Source organism: Drosophila bipectinata, chromosome XL (genome assembly GCF_030179905.1).
Source record: "Drosophila bipectinata strain 14024-0381.07 chromosome XL, DbipHiC1v2, whole genome shotgun sequence".
Taxonomy (NCBI): Eukaryota; Metazoa; Arthropoda; class Insecta; order Diptera; family Drosophilidae; genus Drosophila; species Drosophila bipectinata.
This window is the reverse complement of record NC_091734.1, coordinates 3,969,559-3,992,253: the sequence shown is the minus strand read 5'-3', so window position 1 is coordinate 3,992,253 and position 22,695 is coordinate 3,969,559. Positions and strand designations below refer to the sequence as shown.

The following is a 22,695-nucleotide window of genomic DNA, read 5'->3' as shown; positions in this document are numbered from 1 at the left end:
ACGACTTATAAATGGAAACGTTTTGCCTTGGCCACAATGCCGACTGTTTACATGTGTATGTCCTGTACATCCTTACGGAAACGGTCTATATGTATTGCACACACACGTTTATTGCCATTGGAGGCACTGAGAAATATTACCAGCAATTATCTCTTCAAGAAACTCCTTTTAAAATTTTACCCAAAAAAGTATGCTATAGTTTTTGAAAAATTTGAAAACCCTCAAAATCCTTAATATTCTCCTAGTTTTTTTGCTTTAAAAGGTCTTCTTGTCTATTGATATGATTTTTTTAAATAAAATTGATAAGAAACCCCCCTTTTTTTGGAGTGTAACAGCTGTGGCTTGGTGGCCAAAGCAATTTACCTGTTCCTCGGTACTCGGTGGTTGTTGTTGTTCGTCTTCTTGGGACTGTAAGCAGCGCTATTGATTTTGTTGCTATGACCCAAATCCAGCACACAAACACACACAGACACACACGCCTCACAACCACATGTGTAGTACCACACACACGGCACACCACACACCCGCATACATACACATACATATGTACATATCTTCCTCCTCAGCTCCCCACCTAGCATGCATAATTCACGCGCGCCTTAAATTGTGCTTCAACCAAGATTGAAGTGGATTGAAGCGGGCGAACCCGAGGACCAACCAGGATACGTGTAACACACAGGATATACAGGAGGCACAGGACGCAGGGCACAGGACGCAGGACACTGGAGCCAGTGGTGCGTAGCACGCGTGTATAAGCGAATAGAAGCGTGTGGGTGAGTGTGCTACACACTAAATTAGTTTATCTTTTGATTTAAATTCCAATTAAGTTTACCAACGTTTGTTTTCGAGCAGCTCCTACTATTGGCCATGTTAGCGGAATGTGTTCAATTTGCAAAAATTAACCTTACTTAGGGGTTAATACATTTTATTATTCCCAAAAAAAAAATGTCAGTAAGATATCCTTGAAGAGATAATTAAATTGTAAATTTTATATTCAGCAAGCAACATCTCTAGTTTGTAATTAACAGAAGCGTTAAAAGCATTACTAAATGGACCCGTAGACCGATAATTAAGTCGGCCAGAAACGTAAATACAAACGTCCCGCATACAAAATAATAATAAGGCCTGGCCCAGCCACTCAGAGTTATGGCCAAATGTGTAATAAAAATTTCGGAAACGGCTCAAAGCCAGGCCATTGCCAGGCCGAGAAAAAATGCGGGCCATAATTGTATGTGTGTCCCGGCTGTGGTGACTGTGGCGGCTGTAGTTGCTTCTTTTGTGGCACGAAATGAAATATGAACCAGAAAGGAATAAAATTACGGGCCGTGCCTGAACTTGGCACTCAAAAAGATTCTTACTTCGCATAAAAATACCAATAAATTGAGTTAAATCCTTCTTGGAGGAAACGTAACAAAGGATTTCTGATAAATTTCGATTTCCAGGAAAGAAACTATTGTATCCGAATATGGCTCTAAGAGAAATTGTTTAAATTCCTAAACTGTCAAATACAAAAAAGCTGAAATTTATTTAAGAAAATGACCGTAAAATTAATTACTCGTCTAGAGAACCTTTAGGCTTAAATATCTCGTTGTTGGTAATAAACCTGTAAGGCGTTCATATTAGGGCTTAACTGTCAAACGAGTAAATGGCCAATAACATTCATTGGCAGGCAAGTCCTGCCCTATTGAAGGTTATTCCTGTGCATCGTAAAACCTCCAAAAAAAATAGACAAAAACAAAGTAAGAATTTATAAAGTAAGAGATCTCAAGGCCATAACTTTTTCACAGCACACTTGGCAGAGCCTTTAATTGCCAGGACTAAGAATGATTTCATTGCCGTTGGTGTTGCCTTTGCCTGATACTAGGTCCAGCTTGGCAAGGATATTACATTGTTTGTCAAAAAGGACATACAATTTTTATTAGAGACAAGTACAGAGATGTTTGTCAGTTAGGACTAGATCAGAGAACTATATCCTATAGATTTTATATAACAAATACTTCACATAACCTCACTAAAGAGTATTTAAGCTTCGTTTTCGCTAAAAGTGTGACCTTCTTTCACTTTTTTTTGGCATCGTTTAACTGACTATAGCCGTCTCTTTTCATCTCCCGCTTTTCCGCCCCACTTTCTCTTGCCCTCTTTCTGTTGCTCTTTCTACTCTTTTCGTAATTGTCTTCTATTTGCCTGTCCTGCATTGTTACTGGACACTCTAATCGCTTTGAGGGCTTTGCTAAAATCCAAAAATGATTATGCAAAAATGCTAGCATACTTAGAAGGGCGTGGAGAAAGGAGAATGAAGCTCATAACGTTTATTCCTGCGGCAACTATTGGTCACATAGCCGGTTGTGTTGCTGTTGCTGCTGTCACATAATTAAATACAAAATGCGTTTAATTATGAGTGCCGTGTCAGAGCCTTTGGGAAATAATGGGAAACAACAATATCAACACACTGGCACACTGCCATAGTGCCACACTGCCATAGTGCCACACAGCCGCACGAAGACACAACGCGCGTTGATGCATCGCATTTTAATGATGCTGATGCTGGCCGTTTTAGTTGTTTTTGTTGCCCCAGTCGCTATTGTCGCACTTGATGCTCTTGTTACTCTCTCGCTCTTCCCATCTCTGCTCCTCCAGTTTCAATGCCCTGCACCCGTTCTCTCATTCCATGGTGTGACCTCCATCCTCCCACTGCCCAACAACACTGCCTCCCACGGCAGCTCCTCTCTTTACTCCTCTCTTTAGCAATTTGATTTCAATTTCGACTTTGTTGTTGTTGATTATATTCTGCCATCATTGTTGTTGCTGTTGCTGTTTGAGTGTTTTTCTCAGTCATTTGATTAGAACGAAGGAATCGGAGGAAGGATAATGAAAATAAATAGCAAAAAGTGTCGATGATGAGATTGCTTTTGTGGTCCATCTTGAGGTGGGGGGTGGTGTGGGGCAAGTGTGTGTGTAAGTGTGTTGGATGGGACTATTTTGGTGGCAATTAAGGGGCTTTACGATGACAACCAGGATTCACATTAAAAAAGCAGGAGGAATACCATTGATACCGATATAGAAATTAAATCGATTTAGAATTTATCGATATGCACAAACACATCCTCCCATCTCTATTGTCAAATTCCTCTTTAATTATATAAAAGGTACGACTCTCTCTTTAAAATTCTTCAATTATTTCCTGCTTTCTTAAGATATCCCTTTCTCTTTTGTGCTCTTCTTGTATTTCTCATTTCATTTTTCGCATTACTAATTTAGGGAAAATTTCTTTAATTTCTTGCCTGGTTGCCTGGCTGGGTGACTTCTTTGATTTCCTCACCAGCACCCTCCCCCTGGCCCCCCTTTTTACGTTTGGGGCTTGGGTTTTTAATTACACTAACCAACACAACACCGCAATACAAATACAAGTGCAAACACAAATACAAGACATATGTATATGTATTTAGACATTTGTATACCGTTACCCGAAAAATGAGAAGAAACGCTGGCAAGGGAAGAAATGATGGCGCCACTTGGCCGCCATTGTTGTCGCGCTAAATTGCAAGCCCCTCTGTCTCCTCCTCCCCCTACCTCCTACCTCCTTACCACCTCTTTTCACACACATGCTCCGGTTCCTCTTTCATTTAAATTTGTTCTCTCGTTTTTCTCTTCGTTTTTTTTTTTTCTGGGGCTGGCTTTGCTTGGCTTTCATGACTTTCCTGCCCGCTGCTCAGCCGTCCGCCGCCTGTCACAATGAAGGCACAATATGCAAATGTCTGGGCAAGCCCTTATGGCCAAAACCGCCCTTGCCACAGCCTACCCCTAACCCCTTGGCCGACGCGTTCGTCGCTTCTGTTGCCGCACAACGTGACGTATGCGTAACTTTTTAATTTATATTTAAATGTCACCAAAAGCCTCCACTCGCCGCAAATAAAATTGTCAAGAAAGAGAAGTCGAATAAAAAGAAAATCGTTTTCATTTTTCTCTTCCAAAAAAAAAAAAGAAAAATAAAACTTTCATTGAGTCTTGAATTAATTTTTGGGGAAAAGGGTGCTAAAAAGTGTTATTAACTTAGTAAATATTATTAACTAATTTAGTTTCTCTTTTTAAATCAAGATAAACCTCAAATCTATCTTAGAAATACTTTCTCTTAACTTGTATTCTTTCTTCAAAACAAGATCATCATTGTTCTTACAAATACTCTTTAATAATTCTCTTAATTAGTATTTTTAAGTAGGAATTAATTATGAAACCTTATTAACCTTTAGTTTTCCCCAAAGTTGTGAACCTAAATTGCCAAATGAGAGAAGTAGAAAAGGCCAAAAGGCCTACAAGGCATCCGTCTTAACGGAAAGTGGCAGTTGTGCCGAGGGGCGTGGCTGAGGGGATGGGGGGGACGTACCACAAGATGTGTATAGAAGGGGCTTCCCAAACAGAAGCCGTGGCATTAGAGGCGAAACAATTTAAGTGAGGCCCGCAAGGACAACAAGACTCGGAGCCGTCAGGACTGTATCCTGTTGCTGGTTGGTTGCCTGTGTACCCCCCGAAGCCTGCATTTATCCAACATGCATCTTCATTCTGTTTACTTGGAGCCCCACTTGGGCGGGCTGTTGCATATTTCATGGCGCCTCAAATGCCGCACTTAAGTTGACAACATCTCGGCGCTGCTCAAACATGGGCGGCGGCATCCAAAAAAGAGACGGGGGGGACTGAATGCTGGGGGGCTGGGGGAGCTGCCCTTCCTAAGTGGCTGCTTGCCGTGCAAATGCTTCAATTGGCTTAGGAACATCGGAATGCTGTCTCGCAGGATCTCTCTTCCTCTCCGGCAGTAAGCTTATTGAATTAGTCTCCCAATTAGACATTGATACCCCAACTATTTGCCTAAGAGAAGAGATGTAAGCTCTCTCTTCCAGCCATAATAACAGTGAATTTCTTTTGTGCTTTTCAGCAAAACTTAAGGGGGGGAAGCTATGAACTACGAACTTCTCAGTTTTCAACATTTTTCACAAGTTTGGGATAAACTTTTATTATCTGCTGATAAACGTTCCACGGAGGGAGTTCTCAAGGGTCTTCAGCTGGTTTAAGGGATAATTATTTCGATGCTTTCTGAACCATAAGATGAAATATTAAATATTTTATTTAAATTCTACCTATATGAAGTCCTTAAGTAAAAAGCAGAGAATAAACAAGAGCTGACTAGAAAAGAGAGAGAGGAGAAAGGGTCTTATCACAAGATAAGTCATAAGAGAAGCAGAAAGCAGGAGGGGAATTTTATCAAACCTGGTCAGCTTTGATTGTTCAATCAAAGAGAAACCCGATGAACCATTTAAGATTGTCATACAGGCTTAAGTGGCCAGGACCCCCATTCTCCAGAAATCGATGAATGGCAGTGGAGGGAAGTGGGGGCTAAAGAGTTAAGAAAGCCAAAGCTCATTACGAAATCATTCCATCAAGAAAATTTGCCTCGCTCTTAACAAAAAAAAAAGTTAGGCTCAAATGGAAAAACCCAAAAAAAAGAAGAAATCTTTAAAAACAAAAACAAAACAAAGCAATAAAAGCACAAAACTACCTTAGAAGTAAACAGGACGAAGGAGGCAGGATAAGAAGGCAAATCAAGAAACAAAAACGAAAATGAAACGGAAAACTTTTAAGTATGCTATTAATGTTTAATTCGAGTTATTTAAGTTGGATACTTAATTTAGACGCGGCCAGATGCGACTGGAATGGAATGTTATCGATATAGTTTGGCCCGCGGGGATGACCATGCCCCCCCTAAGGACTACCGACCTCTCAACTCCCACCCTCTCTACCTTCTCTCTTTGCTTCTTTCTTTCTTTTTGTTTTTGTGCGTGACCTTTTCCCATTAAATGTTAATCATAAAAGCTTCAGCGAAGAAATGTGAAAATTGAACCGTAGCATTGTCTGCCACGCCCACTCCAAACGCCTACAGCCTCCATCATCCTTCGGCCAATGAAGTTGTCTTATAATCCGGTAATTAATTTCTGCGGTCCCCCCCTTCCCCACCTCCTCGCCTGCATGCCTTCAAGGACCTTCCAGTTCTGCCAGTTCTCCTGGTTGGAGCCGAAGTCTGGTCTAATGAAAGCCAATGAAAGCGCCCAAGTGACAGGATAACAAATTAATAAACTTTCGGCTGCGGCAACAGCTCGTGAAATTCGACCAGACAGCCCAGGACATCCACAGGACATCCACAACCGACCCGGCCATTGATCACCGAAGCCAACTGTTGGCGGCCACATGCCACAAACGAAAAAAAAAACAAACCATATGACCCGAAAAAAAACTAGGGAAGGTCAGGGTCTATGAAGTTAATGGACTTTCTGATACCCAGTAGTTTTTAAAATTGAGAGATCAATGATGTAAATTTTTAAAATATTTTATTTTTGCAAATTTTGTCCTTTTTTTTACTGAAAAAAGTGCATTACTCGATAAATACTGGGCAGATTCAGGAATGTTATACCTTCCCGATCTTAGAACTTCCAGCAGAATATTTTTCTATCCAAAACTGGCAACGAAAATTTGGATAGATTTTTTTCATTTTTTCAAAGGGGTAACATCACAATTTTGGCCAAAAATTTGTCAAAATTTGTATTGATTTATTTATTTAATATTTTGATTCAGATTGAAGCATATTGATTTTCTGATTCATAAATGGTATTCCGTTTAAGAATCGGTTAGAAAATGGCTAAAATATGCACTAAAAATTGAGTCAAAAAATACAATTTTTTAAAACTAAGTATTAGAAAAATTACTTTCCATTTTTTTGGAATTTTGAAATAGAAAAATGTCCATAACTCAGACAATACTCAACAGATCCCAGAATGTCATACCTTCCCGATCTTAGAACTTCCAGGAGAACCATTTTCCATCCAAATCTGGCAATGAAAAATTTGAACGATTTTTTTCATTTTTTCAAAGGGGTAACATCATATATTTGGCCAAAAATTGATAAAATTTTTTTTTGACATATTTTTCTAATATTTAAATGCAGGTTAATGGCTATTCGAGTTCTGATTTAGAAATGGTAGTCCTTTTTAGAATCGGTCTAGAAATAAATAAATTATGAACTAAAAACTACAGCAAAAAGTTCAATTTTTTAAAGATAAAAAAAGTGAAAAACGTGTTTCTAATTTTGTAGATTTTTTCATAGAAAAATATGCATAACTCAGTTGATATTTGTCCGATTACAAAATGTTATACTTTTCTGGTCTTAGATCTTTGAGGAGAATCATTCTCCATCAAAAACTGGCAACAAAATTTTTGACCTATTTTTTTTAATTTTTCAAAGGGGTAACATCATAATTTTGACCAAAATTTTATGAAAAATTTTTTTTTTTATGATTTTTTTTATCTTTCGATGCATATTGAAGGAGTTTTAAGCTCTGATTCTGAAATGGCTTTTCTTTTAAAGATCGGTTATGAAATAGTCCAAATATCCATTAAAGAGGGTATAAAAATTGCAAATATTTCCCAACAAAAACCGCATACCTTTATCCATCAAAACTACAGGGTATTAAAAACAGATCGAATAATAACCATAACCAAAATTGAAATGCAAAAAAACACGAAGGGAAAAATCCATTATCTGTACACTTTTGTAAAATGAATTTTTAATAGCTGTTACAAAAGGTAACGTAACAAGTAAATAAAAGACAGACTCTTCCACCAACAGAACTATATATTTTGAAAAGAAAAAAATATATATATTATTTTTCATACGATTTTATATAATTGAAAGTCAGACTGGCAGCTGGGAGTGTTTTTTTTTTGCAGACTGGCACTATGACCTCTCCGTCATGGCTTATTAAAGCCATGTCAGGTTTTATGGCCTGAAATTTTGACGGCCAAGCTGTTGCCAGACTTACTGCCAGAGTCGTTAAAAATGGCTCCCATTTTATGGCCAACATCCAATGACAATGGCTCAAAATCAATACAAGTTTCAGCCAATTAAAAGTGTATATTATTAAGAGCCAGGTTTAAGGACAATTAAGAAATTAAACGCAAGTTATGGTATAAGCCACAAGAACTCTGCACACTCTGCACACTTTCTCAAGGATCAAGTTCAAGGAGTAGTCCTTCCGTGAAGCAGTAAGCTTTTAAAACAGATTCCATTGTGAGAGGATACATCTGTTGGTTGTTTGCGTGCCATTGTCTCAGATATCCGGAGTGATAGTTTTGCAAACAACTTATTGTTTCCATTACATACGAGTAGTACAATAAAATGAAATCATTAGAATGTTGAAGACAAGGAAGAGTTTGTATTTCCACTCAACTGGAAAAGAAATATTTAGAAACTTATATCTATTGTAGTAATTATTAGAGAGAATTGTAAAGTAACTTATTTTATATATTTTCAAAAGTAGTTTCTTTGGAGAAAAACCTAGAATAGATAGTTTTGTGGATAGAATTTGGAACTAGGTCGTAGCTACTCGCTAAGAGATGCTCGATGCTCGCTACTCGTTGGTGGGCATTACTCATTAAAAAAATAAATATTGGAAGGTTTCTTATACACTTTATTGCAACTTTTAGCTTATTATTTCCTTATTATTAAAATTATTTCCAAATACCCCAGCTGACTAAACTATTTGCTACACTTTTCAGTTTCTCTCAAGTATTATTCAAAAGAACAAAATCTACTCCTTGTGTCCTGTGGCTGACATACACAGAGGAATAAACCGAAAGGACAGCCGGGCTGGCAGTTGGGTGGTAGATTTGGTCAAAGGAGCATTTATCTGGCAAGGACAGTTGCAGCTGGCTGCAGGAAGCAGGATGCAGCCAGAAGGTTGCAAATGCAACCAGTCCAACCTGCTAATCCTTGTCCGGTGGCAAGACAATGGTGCTGCAACACGACTCGGCACCTGCAAGTGAAACTGAAAGCCAGAAACTTAAAACTTCAAATAGAAACGGAAACGGAAATCGTCGCTGCGACAAAACAACAATAAATGTTGAAAGGACAGCAGCCGTGGGGGATCCACAGCCAGGACCAGGATCAGGACAGGACAGAAACAACAATGAGGGGGGCAGGGGGCACATGTTCGTGGCGGACAGGAAGACCTAACATTTGTTGCGCATTGCTCTTTGTTCAGTTGCAAAGCCGGACTTTGCCGCACGCGTGTCCTTTTTTGTGAAATGTCCTTTCAGTGCCACCCCTCTTACGCACTCACACGCACTCGCCCCCCTACACACCTACACCCCTTTCCCCTCCCTCCCCCGCCAAATCGATAGCAATCAATAAATTCGTGTGTGCGTGTGGTGACATTCCAGCAGAAGGAAAAAAAAAACTGTTGCATACTTCGTGGCGGAAAATGGAAAAATCAGTAAAAGCGGCAAGAATGCAATCGAATGGCAATTATAGTGTTTTAGAAAGCCGTCGAAATGATTTGAATGATCGATTTAGGTGGAAAAAATAATAAATTGTAACCCCATCGAGCCACGAAAACAATTCATATCTATTTAGTTTATGGAGAGGGTCCCAGCAGGTGGAAATCTACCAGTCGCTATTATTTTTTGTTGTCCTACCCGACTAGTTTTATACCCTAAAACTCTCTTTAAAATGTTACTTATTAAAAAAAAATTAAACTTGTAATTAAGAAAGCTTATAAAAAAAACCAAATCAGACTTTTAGATGGAAATACCTTGGAAATTAAAGGGAAATTCATGAAGAAGGGAAACAATTTCAATGGCGATTTATTACCGTTACCAACGTCAACCGTATCTTACACACAAACACCTACATACACACGGTGTATTTTGATGCGTATGTATAGGTATGTGTGTCAGTCAGCCAAAAAAAAAATCGATGATGCCACGACCAAAATAAAAGGCCGAAAAATAACAAAAAAAAAAAAACAGAGCCGAGAACAGGGCCAACCAACAAGTAGTGATAGGATAGATACACGAATATTCTTTCATATTTCTCTTCTCTCATCATTATTTTTTGTCTTTTTTGTTTGATGTCCCATAACACCGTTTAGTAATTAGGCGATAATTTCTGAATCAGATCCAAAAAAAAAAAAGAAATACCAATGCTACTCTAAGGCCAGTGACGTCAGAGCGAGACACACACACACACCAGTGTGAGAATGAAAGGCAAAGAGTGAAAGTCAAAGTGAAAGTGAAAACACGAGCCCCAGACAAAAGGCGTCCGGGGCCTGGCAATGACATTGGAGAGATTGAAAGAAAGGCGGCCTACGAGTGTGTCAGTATGTGTGTGTGTGGGTGGGGGTGGGAGTGAGGGTGGGTGTGGCTGGGTGACATGGCACACGACCATGTCTGCATGTAATTATTTGCTCAAATCACGCAAAAATATGCCAACGTTGGTGCTCGTTCGGCATCAGCAATGGCTTTGATTTAATTATTACAACCTTTTAAGAGGAGTTTTAATATCCTTTTATCTTTTATAAAGATTTCTCTACAAAAAAAAACAACATTAATTAGAGAAAAATATTAAAAATCCAACAAAAATGTCATATTCCTATTTTAACAAACAAGATAGCTAGGACTTCCACCTTTCGTAACGTAATTACACCTTACGATTTACGTAACTAAAATACTATTAAAATTTAATTAAATCTTAAATGAAGAAATATTTCAAAGAAAAGCCATACTTATAAAAGATGATATACCCCCACAAATTAGCAGCCCCCCTTCCCTTACGGCACGTAATACGTATACGTAATCTAACATTTTAAAGGGCTTCTGACCCAAAGGGTATTTAAAACTTAGAGCCCTGCCAGAGGCTCTGCTTTTTCCCCGACATGGGTTTCTTTCCCTCAGCAGAGACGCGAGGCTTTTTGTCGCCAATGTTGGTGTCCTTAAGTAAGCTTACTCACACACAGATACTGCATTTGTGTGTGTGTGTTAGTGTGAGGTCCTTGCGGCATGCTGGCATGCGTGCCACACCGTTTGTGAATCCCGTCACGTTTCTGAGTTTTACTTCAAATACCATTTTGGCCAATTGCTTCTTCCGCTTGCTCAGAGTGCGTCTCTGTCTTCGTCCTTTTTTCTTTTTTTTTTATATCCTTGCCGCGCTACCCTGACTACCCGTAATGTCCTGCGTGGTTAAACTAGCTCCTCTTCACATACATACAACTAGCAACTATGCTCTGGAATTGTTCTTCTTCTCCTTCAAGTTAAACACAAAAAAAAAAGGAAAGTTTCCACTTTATGGGATCTAATAAATAAAAAGCAGTTTGATTAGCGAGTTAATAAACGCTAATTGTCTACATAGTTGGTGGAACTACTCCAAAGCAGTCTAACTATGAAGGTAATTAAGCCAAATTAGTGAAATAAATTCTCGACAAGGTGCAGGAGCAACAAGTAAAGGGAATTTTGTTGAAAAATGATGGGGATACCAGGATGAATAATCTGAAGAATTTAGAGAAGAATGAGTAGAGTATTTTATGAAATGGAAGTCATAAATAGAGGGAATATGGAATAGGGTATTTAATAAAACTGAGGTCTTTGAAGTTCTATTCTTACTAAAAGTATATTTTTTTAATTCATATCCGGTACTAATAGAGTTTCTTTTCTTTAATTTATATAATTTATTAATCAGTAAAATAGTATTTATTATAATGACCTTAAAGTATAAACACCTAATATATTAAAAACCATAATAGTATTAATACCCGGTACTTATGGAGTACATTTTTAAGTCTAATTCCCTTCTATACATTGATTTAAAGGATATACTTAAGCCTTTTTTTTAATACCAATTATAAACTCTCTTGGTAAAATTTTTATAAAGAAACTTCCTTTTATAAGAAGTAGTACCAGGTATCATATAGTCCAACCCCTAAACTAACCCCATTCGTAATTGTTTTAATTTCTATGCTTAACTCCAAAGAACATGTTGATTTTTGTAGTAATTTTAAAGTGGCCTTTTGTTTAGAAAGTTGGGCCCCAATGGGAAATGATTCCCTAACTGCTTCCATCCGATCATTTTACATGCATGTCCATGTTCATGTCCTTGTACCTTTAATTGTGCCTCTGTGTCAGTGTGTGTGTGTGTGTAGTGGTGTTAGCCTGCCATTCGAGTAGTCAAGGACACGTCGGTGGGTCAAGTCCTGGGCTTTACATTGACCGTTCACTGAATGCCAATGCCAAAGGCCCGCTGGGAAATGGCCGAAGCGAAGGACGAAGGACACACAGCGGAATTAGCAACCGTAAATCACTGGCCAGGACTCGCCAGGACGCTGTAAGGGCTCTGGACTCTGGACTCGGGGAGTTTCAATTGCCAAGTCCAGGTCATTGATTAGAAATCACATTCACTTTTGGACTTTGATTCCGATTTGAATGCGTATTAGCTGACAGTCTTGATTAATTCAACAGGATATAGATTTAGTACATCCACCCCTCTCTCTCTATATTTATAGTATATATATTTCTGATACTTTTACCTGCAAAAAGAATCCCAGTCCAAGGTAACTTTATAACAAAATGTATAGTAGATATCCAAGGAGCTGGGAAGCCAAGGAAGCTGGCAAACTTTTGCCAAAATATGAGATTTGCATAACTAAGCAGGCAAGTCAAGAAGAAAAGGAATTCAAAGGATGTGGCAGGACCTCCTCTTCCTCTTCGAGTGGTTTTCTTTTTCTTTTTTTTGCATCTCCCTCTCTTGGGATAAGAGATGGCTGAAAAGGATTGAGTCGGTGATTTATTAAAAAAGACAACTCGGAATGCTGATTTGGTTAAGTCGTCAGTTTTTGATTTAATAGCGAAACAAGTTCGGAAATTTTTGGACATATTAAAAGACATGTTAAAATAGGAGTGGGATATTGTTATGCCGGAATATGCAAAACAGCTAATAGGCCATAATTTCCATTAACAATTTGGCCAAAAACTGAGTGGCAACTGGACTCATCTGACAGGCAGCTCACGTGCCACCACCAGGACTCATTTTCTATTCAGGATACGGCCAAGGGGAGGGGTTATGGGGGTGGTTGATATTTTGTTAATTCCAAAAAGCAACAATAAACCTTCCGATTTATTCTCGTAATGTTTTCGTATTGAAATCCTAGTGGAGCGGCAGGTCTGTTGAGGAGATGATGTTAATTATCCTGTCAATCCTGCAGGGACAGGACAAACAGGAAGAAGGATATATAACAGGATGTGCCACAACTGATGTTGATGTTGATTCTCTTTTCTTTTTTTTTTACCTTTTCGCTGAAAAATTGATGTGCAGAAAGTCAACAATGGAGTGACAACCCCTTCGGACAACATAGTTGGTCCTGGCTGACTGGGTGAGTGGATGAGTGGCTCCTTTTGCCAGCCGAAGCTTGTTGGCACTCCAATTAGGCATTTAATTATCGCAAAAACAAACAAAACCGCCAACCGGCAAGACGGCAAAACCGCCAATCGACAAAATGCCGCAAAAGTGTCAATTGCAGTGTTAAATTCGATGAATGGAGCCAATGATTGAGTGCTCGAGGGCAGACCGGAAATTACTGCCTGGCTGAGTGGAGGTGGAGGTTAGACCTTGTCCTCGCAAGACAGGATCCTCTGCTCTCTGCTAATTGACACACAAATGATAAAGAATGATAAGGAAAATCAAGACTCTAATTGAATTCCAAACCAAAACTGAAAACTGGTTACTGGGAACTCTGAAAATAGAAAACCAATCGCTAAACTTTTCCACCAACAAAACTCAACAGAGTTCTCTGAGTTTCCGCAGTTTCCTTTTCGAAGGATACAAAATAAATGGGGGACTAAATCAAGTTTAAATAGCCCAAGGCAGTTCATTAAAGTTAATGCATAACTTTCATAAAGTAAACTGTTTGCAAACTCTTCTAATTATGCTTATTATAGAATTAAGGATATTCCAAGAAAAAGTTAAGGCTTTAAGGCTTGCTTATATTTTTAGATATATTATACTATATTTATACTACTAAAATAAAATCACAGCCCTAAACCAAAACAGAGACAAAGGTAATAAAAACTAAAACACTGAGCCAGAAAGCCATCAGACCTCGCAACTAAAGCCCAGTTGAGTCGGCAATAAATCAGCGATAAGCGGAGATCTCATTAGCGAGATGGAGGTTCTAACAGAGGTGGGGAGGTAAGTCGGTAATAAGGCCAATTCAGATAACAGCCAACTTCATATCAGGGCCTAAACAAAGACCCATATAGACACACACACACTCCCACTCGCATGCAAACCGCACTTGCAATTGGTTTGTTGCAGTAGAAGGGTTCCGGTGTTAAGACAAGAGGTGTAGAGGGGGGTAAGGCTGTAAGGACGTGAGGAGGATTAAGGATAACACTAATTGGAACATAATTAGCTACAAAGTGGAAAACGTTTCGCTGTCAACAGACTGCCAAAGGTAACATCTTACAAGGACTCTACTGGGGGGGTAGGAGCACCTACCAGGATCAGAGCCAAGAAAAGCCGATGCCACAAAGCCGGCACTGAGAGAAATAAAAGGGGATACTTTTCAAAATAGCTTAGTTTTTGTTACTTGAACTCTTTCATAAAGAACTACCATATCTTCTCACTCCTAAACACCCCCAAAATTTATTCCAGTGTAGCTCGCGAGCAGAAAACCAAAGCCCAAGTCGAAGCAGCGCCTGCGATAATTGTTGGACGCTTAATTAACTTGGCTTAAAGCTCAGGGCCCGTGGAACTGGAAATTTGTGAATTTCGAAAATCGGGCCAAGACTTGAGATGTGAAAACCGTAAGCCGAAAACCGAGAACCGAGCACAGTGAGCTGTGATGTGAGATTTTGGCTAAATGATGAGCTGCCAGGATGTCAGTATGCCAGGATGGCAGCATGTCAGGCTGTTTGGGCCTGCTAGCCGGGTTAGTCAAATATTTGGCCGGCTTACGTGCATCTATTTATAAAGCATCCCTAATGGGAATCCCCTTTCATGGCCAAAAGCCACTAATACAGCTGCAATGTGTTAACAATGTGTGCCAAGCCGTCAACGGTGCCTTTTTGGGGGGGGGGGGGTGCCAGGTGGAATGGCAAATGGAAAATAGGATGCGGCTGGAGGTATCCTCACTGGCAACTTCACCTAAGGAGGCTTAAGGCGGCCCCCAACCTCCCCAGGATGAGGAACTGGAGTGACACCAGCTTTGGGCCAGCAACATAGGTGCTCGAAAACTTCCTAATGTGGCTTCTCTCGATTGTCGGTTTTTGGGCCAGGTTTTTGGGAATGTTTTGGGCCAAAAGCCCTAGACCACGGAGCATTGGCTTCAATTCGGGATAATTAGGATAACGAGAAGCAATTTTGGTTTTAGCTTTTTTCTTTTTTGTTATTTTTTTAAGAAACTTCTTAAAGAAACTGATTAGAATTATATATAACTCTGTTACTATAACATTAGAATTATAAGAATTAAAATCACATCAAAACTACTTCTTTGTTTAAAGGATTTTTTGGCAATAAAACCTAACAAATATTTGTACTAAAAAATATTATATTTTACATTAAAAATGTGTTATTTATTTCTTTAAAACTAAAGCCTTAGGATATGAAACAATCAATTGAAGTTTTAGTGACTTTGGTTCTTAAAAATCATAACTTTTTGTTGAAAGTTTCTGGAGCCAAGATTTAAATTGTAATTAAAAAATTACTGTTTAAAATTACAACCAAATTCCTCAGTTAAATAAAAAATATATTTTAAATTATTTCTCACTTTAATCATAATTTAAACTAATTTAAAAAGCCAATATACATAATATACAATTGATTTTTAAAACTTTAAACAATCAACCTTAAAAGAAACACACATTTTTTACAAGTAATGCTCTGCAGAAAAGTTTACACAAATTATTAAATTAACTTAAAATATACTTTACATACAACAATCTGGAATCTAAATGCAAGGGTTTAACTTTTAGGAATTGATTTAAGAATTTACATGATATTTAAGGGCTTTACTTAAGTGTATAAATGTCTTTTTTTTAACTAGTGCGAAGTGAGCTATGAAATATGCAATTATTTTTAATGCAAGTCTTCAATTATTATGAATGTATGAGTTGTGTTATGTAATTTAATGTAATGACAATTATGGGGCATACTTATAATGAATGTTTTCTGGATTTTTTACACCTTAAAGAAATATATAAGTAATTAAATATAGGGTTCTCTTTTTTTTGGTTAAATTACGCCTAAGGACTCATGCCTCTTTATTACAATTAGGTTGATTTTTGGCCAGTTTTTTTTTGGTATTTTTTTTGGGGGGCTACTTAGGCCCCTACCCCCTTTCAAATTAGCTAATGGATATTGACATGGTTTCCGAGGGATTCTTTCGGGTTTCCAAGCACAATTCACGGAATTCGTACTGACTCACCTGTCGGCGTGCGATTCCCTCTCCCTGTCGCCTTCTGGATTCGGATTTAGGCTCGGGTTCGGATTGGGATTAGGATTTGGATTGGGAATTGCCGCAGCTCCGGCTTCGTCATCTTCCTTAGCGGCTTCCTGCTCTCCAGCTTTAGCGGCTCCTGCCACTTCCGCTTCCGGATGGCCAGCACCAGCTCCGGCTTCAGCTCCACCGCAACTTATAGTCCTCCGGTCACCGTCCTCCACCACCACCGACACCGACACCGCCTCCAACTCCTCGGTCAGGGGCGGTGCCGGTGAGACCGGCGAAGGCGGACACCCATTCGCCTGGGTCTCCTTCTCCTGAGTGTCCTGCTTGTCCTGCGACATCCTGATTCTCTCTCTCTATGGTGTTGTAATACGGTGAATGCTGTCCAAGACGCGTTTAAATGCAAAACAAAACAAAAAATAAACATCCAAGTGTTGTAATTGTTTTTTAATAAAGCTCCACACAGACAAAGAAACCCAACCAGAAAATTCCAAAACACAAAAAAAATAAAGAAGCCACCCAGTCTTGGCCAACAAAAGGAAAAATTAATGTAAATTAATTGCCGTGGCTGGTGGAAAGCCGCTTACAGGAATGCCCATTCCAGGACCCAGGACCTCTTGGCTTTCTTTTTCTTCTAGCTTTTCTTATTTTCATTATAATTTCTTCACCTTTTTTTCCTCATTTTTGTTTCTGGCCAAAACCAAATTAGCCACAATATTAAACAGGACACTGGGTTGCTACTTTTGGCACTTATTTATGCAGTTTGTTGGGCTTACAAGAAAAAAAGCATATGCCTTGGAAGATTTTTCAAAGAAAGAGGTTTTGAAACTTTTAGTTTAGCATTTAAAATATTATTATATTAAAAAATAAATATTAAAAAATTACAAAGAGATAGAATTTGATTAATTTTTTAAATCAATTTTTATAAAATATGATATTTTTAAGGGATTAGACAGTTAAGTCTAATTAGTGAAAGTTTCAGACAAATCGGACTACTGTTTATTAAGATATAGAGTTCATAACTTTAAACTTAAAGTCTTAAGAGTTCTTAAACTTTTTTAAAGAATTTTTATCATTTTGTTGTACGATTTCAAACTGAAAGACCTTTTTTATACTACTTTTTTTTAAAATCAGTGACTTTTTAAAGCTTATCTTTCATATAAAAATTCTAGAATTTAAATTCTAGACAGATTTGGGTTAGTTTTCTCGGTTTATTTCCAAAAGAAAATCAATATCATTATAGTCTTTGTATTATAAGATGAAAAGTTTATTTTTCAAGCAAATATAACTTAATAAAGTTCTATAATTTAAAGTAAAACTTATATTTGTTATAATTTAAAAAACAAACTTCCTCAGAGTATCAATCCCCCCACAAGCCCTACCAATTTGCAAAAGTCTCCGGAACATAAGCCAAGTTTCCGGATAAAGCCATTGGCAAACATTCAACCGTGACAGCGGACAACGGACACACGTACAACGGACACACGGACAATAGGGAACGGACAGTGGACCGGAAAAGCGACGGACAAGTGGCTTAATGCGTCAACATCCCGCCGCGATTATAATCGCTCGTCAGTTCAACAATTGATCACTTCGCCAGATTAAAATGCCCCCCCTCTATCTGCCCCCCACTCCTCTCTCTCTCTCTCTCTGTTCATGCCACAAGTAATTAAAAAATAAAACAAAAATTCACCGACAGAAGCGCCGCAAATAGCAAATCATTCACACACGCCAAGCTCACAGCGGCAGCGATTAGATTATTTGTTATGGAAAGGCGGAAAATCGGAAAAGCGAAAAATCGGAAAGCGGTTAGTCATGCTGGCAAATGAACTGCTCTACGCCGTAATTGGTGCCGTACGGAGGCTATTTATCAGTAGCAGTTGCCGATAAGTAGGCACCACTTAATGCCAACTGACCAGAAAAAAAAATGGAATGGAGGACGAGGACCTGTGGATACCCTGAAACTGACCACAGACAAGGAAGAATACTTAAACGAAACATATTTTATACGGGCCGTAGTCCTGCGATATAAATGTGAATTTTCACAGCATTTGCATATGAATGATTTACACGGACCTATGCATAACAAAAGACTATACGGAGGGATAGCAAAAAAGGAGGCAAGGATACGGATGGGGAGCTGGGAGCAGGATACAGACTCAGAGATAAAGACGTAGACATTGTGGGGGTGGCGTCTAAATAAATAAAATATGAAACTGAGAAAGGGAGCCATGACAGAAAATAGGTGACCCTCAGACCCCCAGAAATGGAACCGAAAAAAAACACATGCTCATCAAATATAAGCTATTTGAGATATGTGACAACCTTATATGAAAAAGTAACGAAAATTAACCCAAAAAAAATAACCGCCCCAAAGAAAACTTGGGGGTGAAAATGAAATTTTATGCTTAGGTCTGCATAAACTGTATTTAAGCCAAGTTAGCAAAAAAAAAGATAAAATGGCTTTATAATAGCTCTGCCCAGGCAGAAGATACAGCCCCCAAGTTACCTGACCTTCGATATGGTCTTTTATATTCTTACTTAATATATCTTTAATTATTTGGATTGTTTTGTTTATTGTTTTTTTTTGTAAGTAAGCCCCTTAAAAAAAGTCAACTTTTATTTTTGGCAACACACACACACTTTCAAAAAAATATAAACAAAAATAAAAGAACTATGAGAGAGTTAAGAATCTGAATTCAAACCTTTTTGTTTTTAATTTAGGATTGTTTTTCTTTTTTGCTTTCGATATCTATGTTCTCTGTCTCTCTGTGATTTGAAGATCTTGAGTTTTATATAACTTTTCCAGCACTGACTCTCCGTTTCAAAATACTGTTTCCAAACTTTGAATACTGTCGCTCTACTACTGCTTCGAAACTATTTCACGGCGAAACCCGCAACCGTAACGTCACAGCTCCGAACAGGAACTGAAAGTTCCGTTAGTCGCGATTCGCCATTGGAGCTCTGGGGCATTGGGAACGGGCACTGTTGCTTCTCTGTTAGCTGGTTGCCAGCTTAACTGTTAACTCTCCAGGCATCACTGCACTGTGGGGCAAAAATAAAACTTTTTTTATTCTTAAAATATATTAATTTATACATAATAGATATACCAAAGCATTACCTACAAATCTGGAATAATTTTATAGCTTTTAATTATCATATAATAGTCAGATAATGCCTGATTTACTCCACTGTACCTTTCTCCCTGACAAAAATCCCCATTTCCCTGCAACATTTAAGCCCCACTTCAGTGAGCTTACCAGCAACATGTTGCCGCAACATGCTTCGCCCATTATGATCCTAGAACTGTTGCTTCTCTGTTAGCTGGTTGCCAAAGGCCTGTTGTTAACAGCAGTACCTGTTTGCTGTCACTCCGAAAGCTTTTTCGGAGTACAGTTTCAGCCAAATGCTAAGGCCAGAGAGAGATGGAGGAGGGAAATGGGGAAAACTCTAAAGATTTTAAAGGATTTAACCGGAAATTCGAATAAAAAAAAAACAAACATAATCTTATTTCACTTTATTCAATAAATTGCAGCAAAAGAGGCAAATCTTAGAAATTTGATTCAAATATAGCCACTAACAAATTAAATTTCTAAAAAGGATATTATACTTTTTAAAAATAAAACATAAAATGGGTCAATAAATACTTAAATTATGCAAGCATACTTTTAGAATTATTTTTAATGTACCTTCTTAATCAAATATCCTTTTTTAAAAATGTTGCCCTCCTTTTTCCAGGATCTTTTCGCATTAGCGAAACACGCAACAAGTTAATTCAGAACTCAGAAGGATAAAGGATAATAACAGTCGCAACAGCTGGTTGCGAAAAAAGGACAACGAAAGGACGGCGAACAGGTGCATGCCGGACGGGCAAACAGAAATTGTCCTGGAGACGAAGCCAGGCTGCCGGGCCAAGAAGCCCCAATCCGTGAGAAATCTGGCTTAGTTCCAATTGGAGCCTTGCAGGACCTTCCGCCTACGCACACACGCAAGCCTGAAAGGACTAAGGGAAAGGAGAGAGCACTCGGTACAAAGTGGCGGCAAGCTGGGCTTGGGAATGTGGCTCTACACTCGAAAAAATGGTAAGTTTGAAACAGATTTTTAAGTTTCAGGTAAACCATCTTAAAATATTACATTAATTCAAAATTATATTATTAAAAATTTATTTCTTTTCATTTAAAATAAGGCATTGGAAAATGACAGGAACCGTATCTTTTAGATAGTGTCCTGCGGCGTGTCAGAAATGCATTGACCAACGTGGCGTATACTCGATATTTCAGCACTTTGCTGACTTCTATTGGCTCCCAGGCTCATAAATATACACATATTTATACGTATATCCCAATTTTTTTTTCGGCCCAACTTGCAGTCGAAGCAATAAATCATCATCAATGACAAGGGGACGTTACAAGCGGCTCCTGGTTCGGCGACAGGACACTCCGCCCACAAGAAGAGAGAGAGCGGGCGCTAAAAGTGAAAACACAAAACATATAAACTTTAATGGCGCCATTACTCCTTTTTTTCTCAACGTGTACGAAGGGCAAGCTTATTGCCACCTAAGACGCTACCACCTACCAAAGTTTCCGGACTTTCCGGTAGCTGCCCGTCTGTCCGTGTGTCCGCCGTCCGTCTGTGTGTCTAAGTGTCCGCGTGTCCGTCCGCATCCTTCGCTGTGTCCTTTTTGATGGCTCTGAGACAGAGCAGCTTGCCAAACATTATGGCCAGAGTCGTTAAGCTTCTCCGGCGTTACTTTGTTACCGTTTTACGTGCCACACACGACGACCTCCTGGCCTCCAGGATGCAGGACCTTGCCGCGACTATATGCGTCTAAACGTCCTGTGAGTTAGGAGTTAGGACCCAGTGGGAAATTATGATTGTCGGGCGCGGATTGCACATAATTTTATTAGCCGTTTGGGTTAAACATCACACCTCTTGTATATGGCACAAAATAAACATCAACTTTGGATGTATTTTCATAAAAAATAGGCATTAAAAAAAGAGAAAACATTTAAAAATAATTCTGAAGAAAAATTGTAATATTCTTAATTATAAATATTTTCTTTTCATTTTTTTCTTGGTCGGAAATCTGGCCATAAATGGGCTGCATTATCTGCATTGCTTACTCAGCAGAGTAGAAGTCCTGTACGCGTGTCCTCTGGAATCCTGAGATTTCTGGCATCTGTTGATTAATTTGTGGAATATTCATCCGGTTTTTCGTTTCCTTTAGTCGTGTCCTGGATCAGATATCCTTTTGCCGCATATTTCCATTGCCCGTGGAGCCGGCACCTGGCTATGTTTTTGCATTCGACAGCGACAGTCAAAGCGAATGCCACTCCGTAAGGAGCGCCAGGACATGGCCAAAGAACATCAAGTGGCAGCAAAGTGAGGCTAAGAAGAGGAGAGGGGGTCAGGGAAGGGGGTTGGCCAGGATTTATAGTTATCTAGGAGGAAAGCCAACAATGGTCAACGCGACTTCCTTTCACCAGCGATTCTTGGACAATTTCTCTGACATATAGTTCTCTTGGAATTATTGTTATTAGATTTATTTGAAAAGTATAAAATAAATTAAATATCATACTTATCATTTACTTTTTAAATATATTAAAATATTAAATAAAGTTTGTAAAAATTACTTTAAATTTCTAAAGACTTGTGTTTCATAAAACGTTTTATGATTTTTGTTTAAAAGAAAAGTTAGAAAAGGACATTTCTTTTATCTTCTCTCTGAGTAATCTAAACAAATATTATTATTTCTAAGCCTGTAATTCAATCTTAAAGATTAAAAAATAATTTTTAACCCTTTAATTTCTTGTTATATTTAACTTATATTTAACAATTAGTACTTCAAAGAGTATTAAAAAATAGTTACCTCCCAGTCCTATCCCCTTTTATTGTTATTATTTTCTTTTGTTGTGACTTTCTTCTCCTTTGCGTTCAGAGGAGACAACAGCAGGATATTTCCAGGACCTGCATTCGCATTCGGTGGCCGCCCAGGACAGGTGCGTGGAAAGGGCAGATGGGGGGCAGGCCGGGGGGATTATTTATAGCTCGCTAATTGAGTCAACGGCATTTCAAATTTTCCGCCCCGGAAGTGAAAAACCTTTTTTTTTCCTTTCTTGTGTTTTTTGTTTTGTTTTTTGCAAGTGCCCCTGAAAAGTTGTCAAAACATTTTATATTTTTGTATTTATTATGTTTTATTGTTTCTTATTTTTATTTTTTAATATTTTTTGTTTATGTTTATGCTGGTGTACATTTTATTTATGGCGAATCCTGGCAGGATGAGCGGACTCAGAGACACATCTGTCAAATAATATTTTATTTCGTTTTGTTTTTTGGGAGTTTTTTGGGAGTCGAGCTTGCCACTTGCCTCCTTGCTTTCCCAGGG

The 22,695-nt window shown here is 38.5% G+C and overlaps 1 protein-coding gene across 1 annotated transcript in view; it reads right to left on the bottom strand.

The window, feature by feature from the left end:
* The window catches only part of LOC108128506 (uncharacterized), a 47,833-nt gene extending 31,170 nt beyond the window's left edge, over window positions 1-16,663 (bottom strand). Inside the window, exon 1 of the mRNA XM_070282146.1 lies at window positions 16,293-16,663. Within this exon, the coding sequence (XP_070138247.1) occupies window positions 16,293-16,651 (359 nt within the window). The 5' untranslated portion in view covers window positions 16,652-16,663. The remainder of the gene's footprint in view (window positions 1-16,292) is intronic.
* Window positions 16,664-22,695: the final 6,032 nt, after the last annotated feature.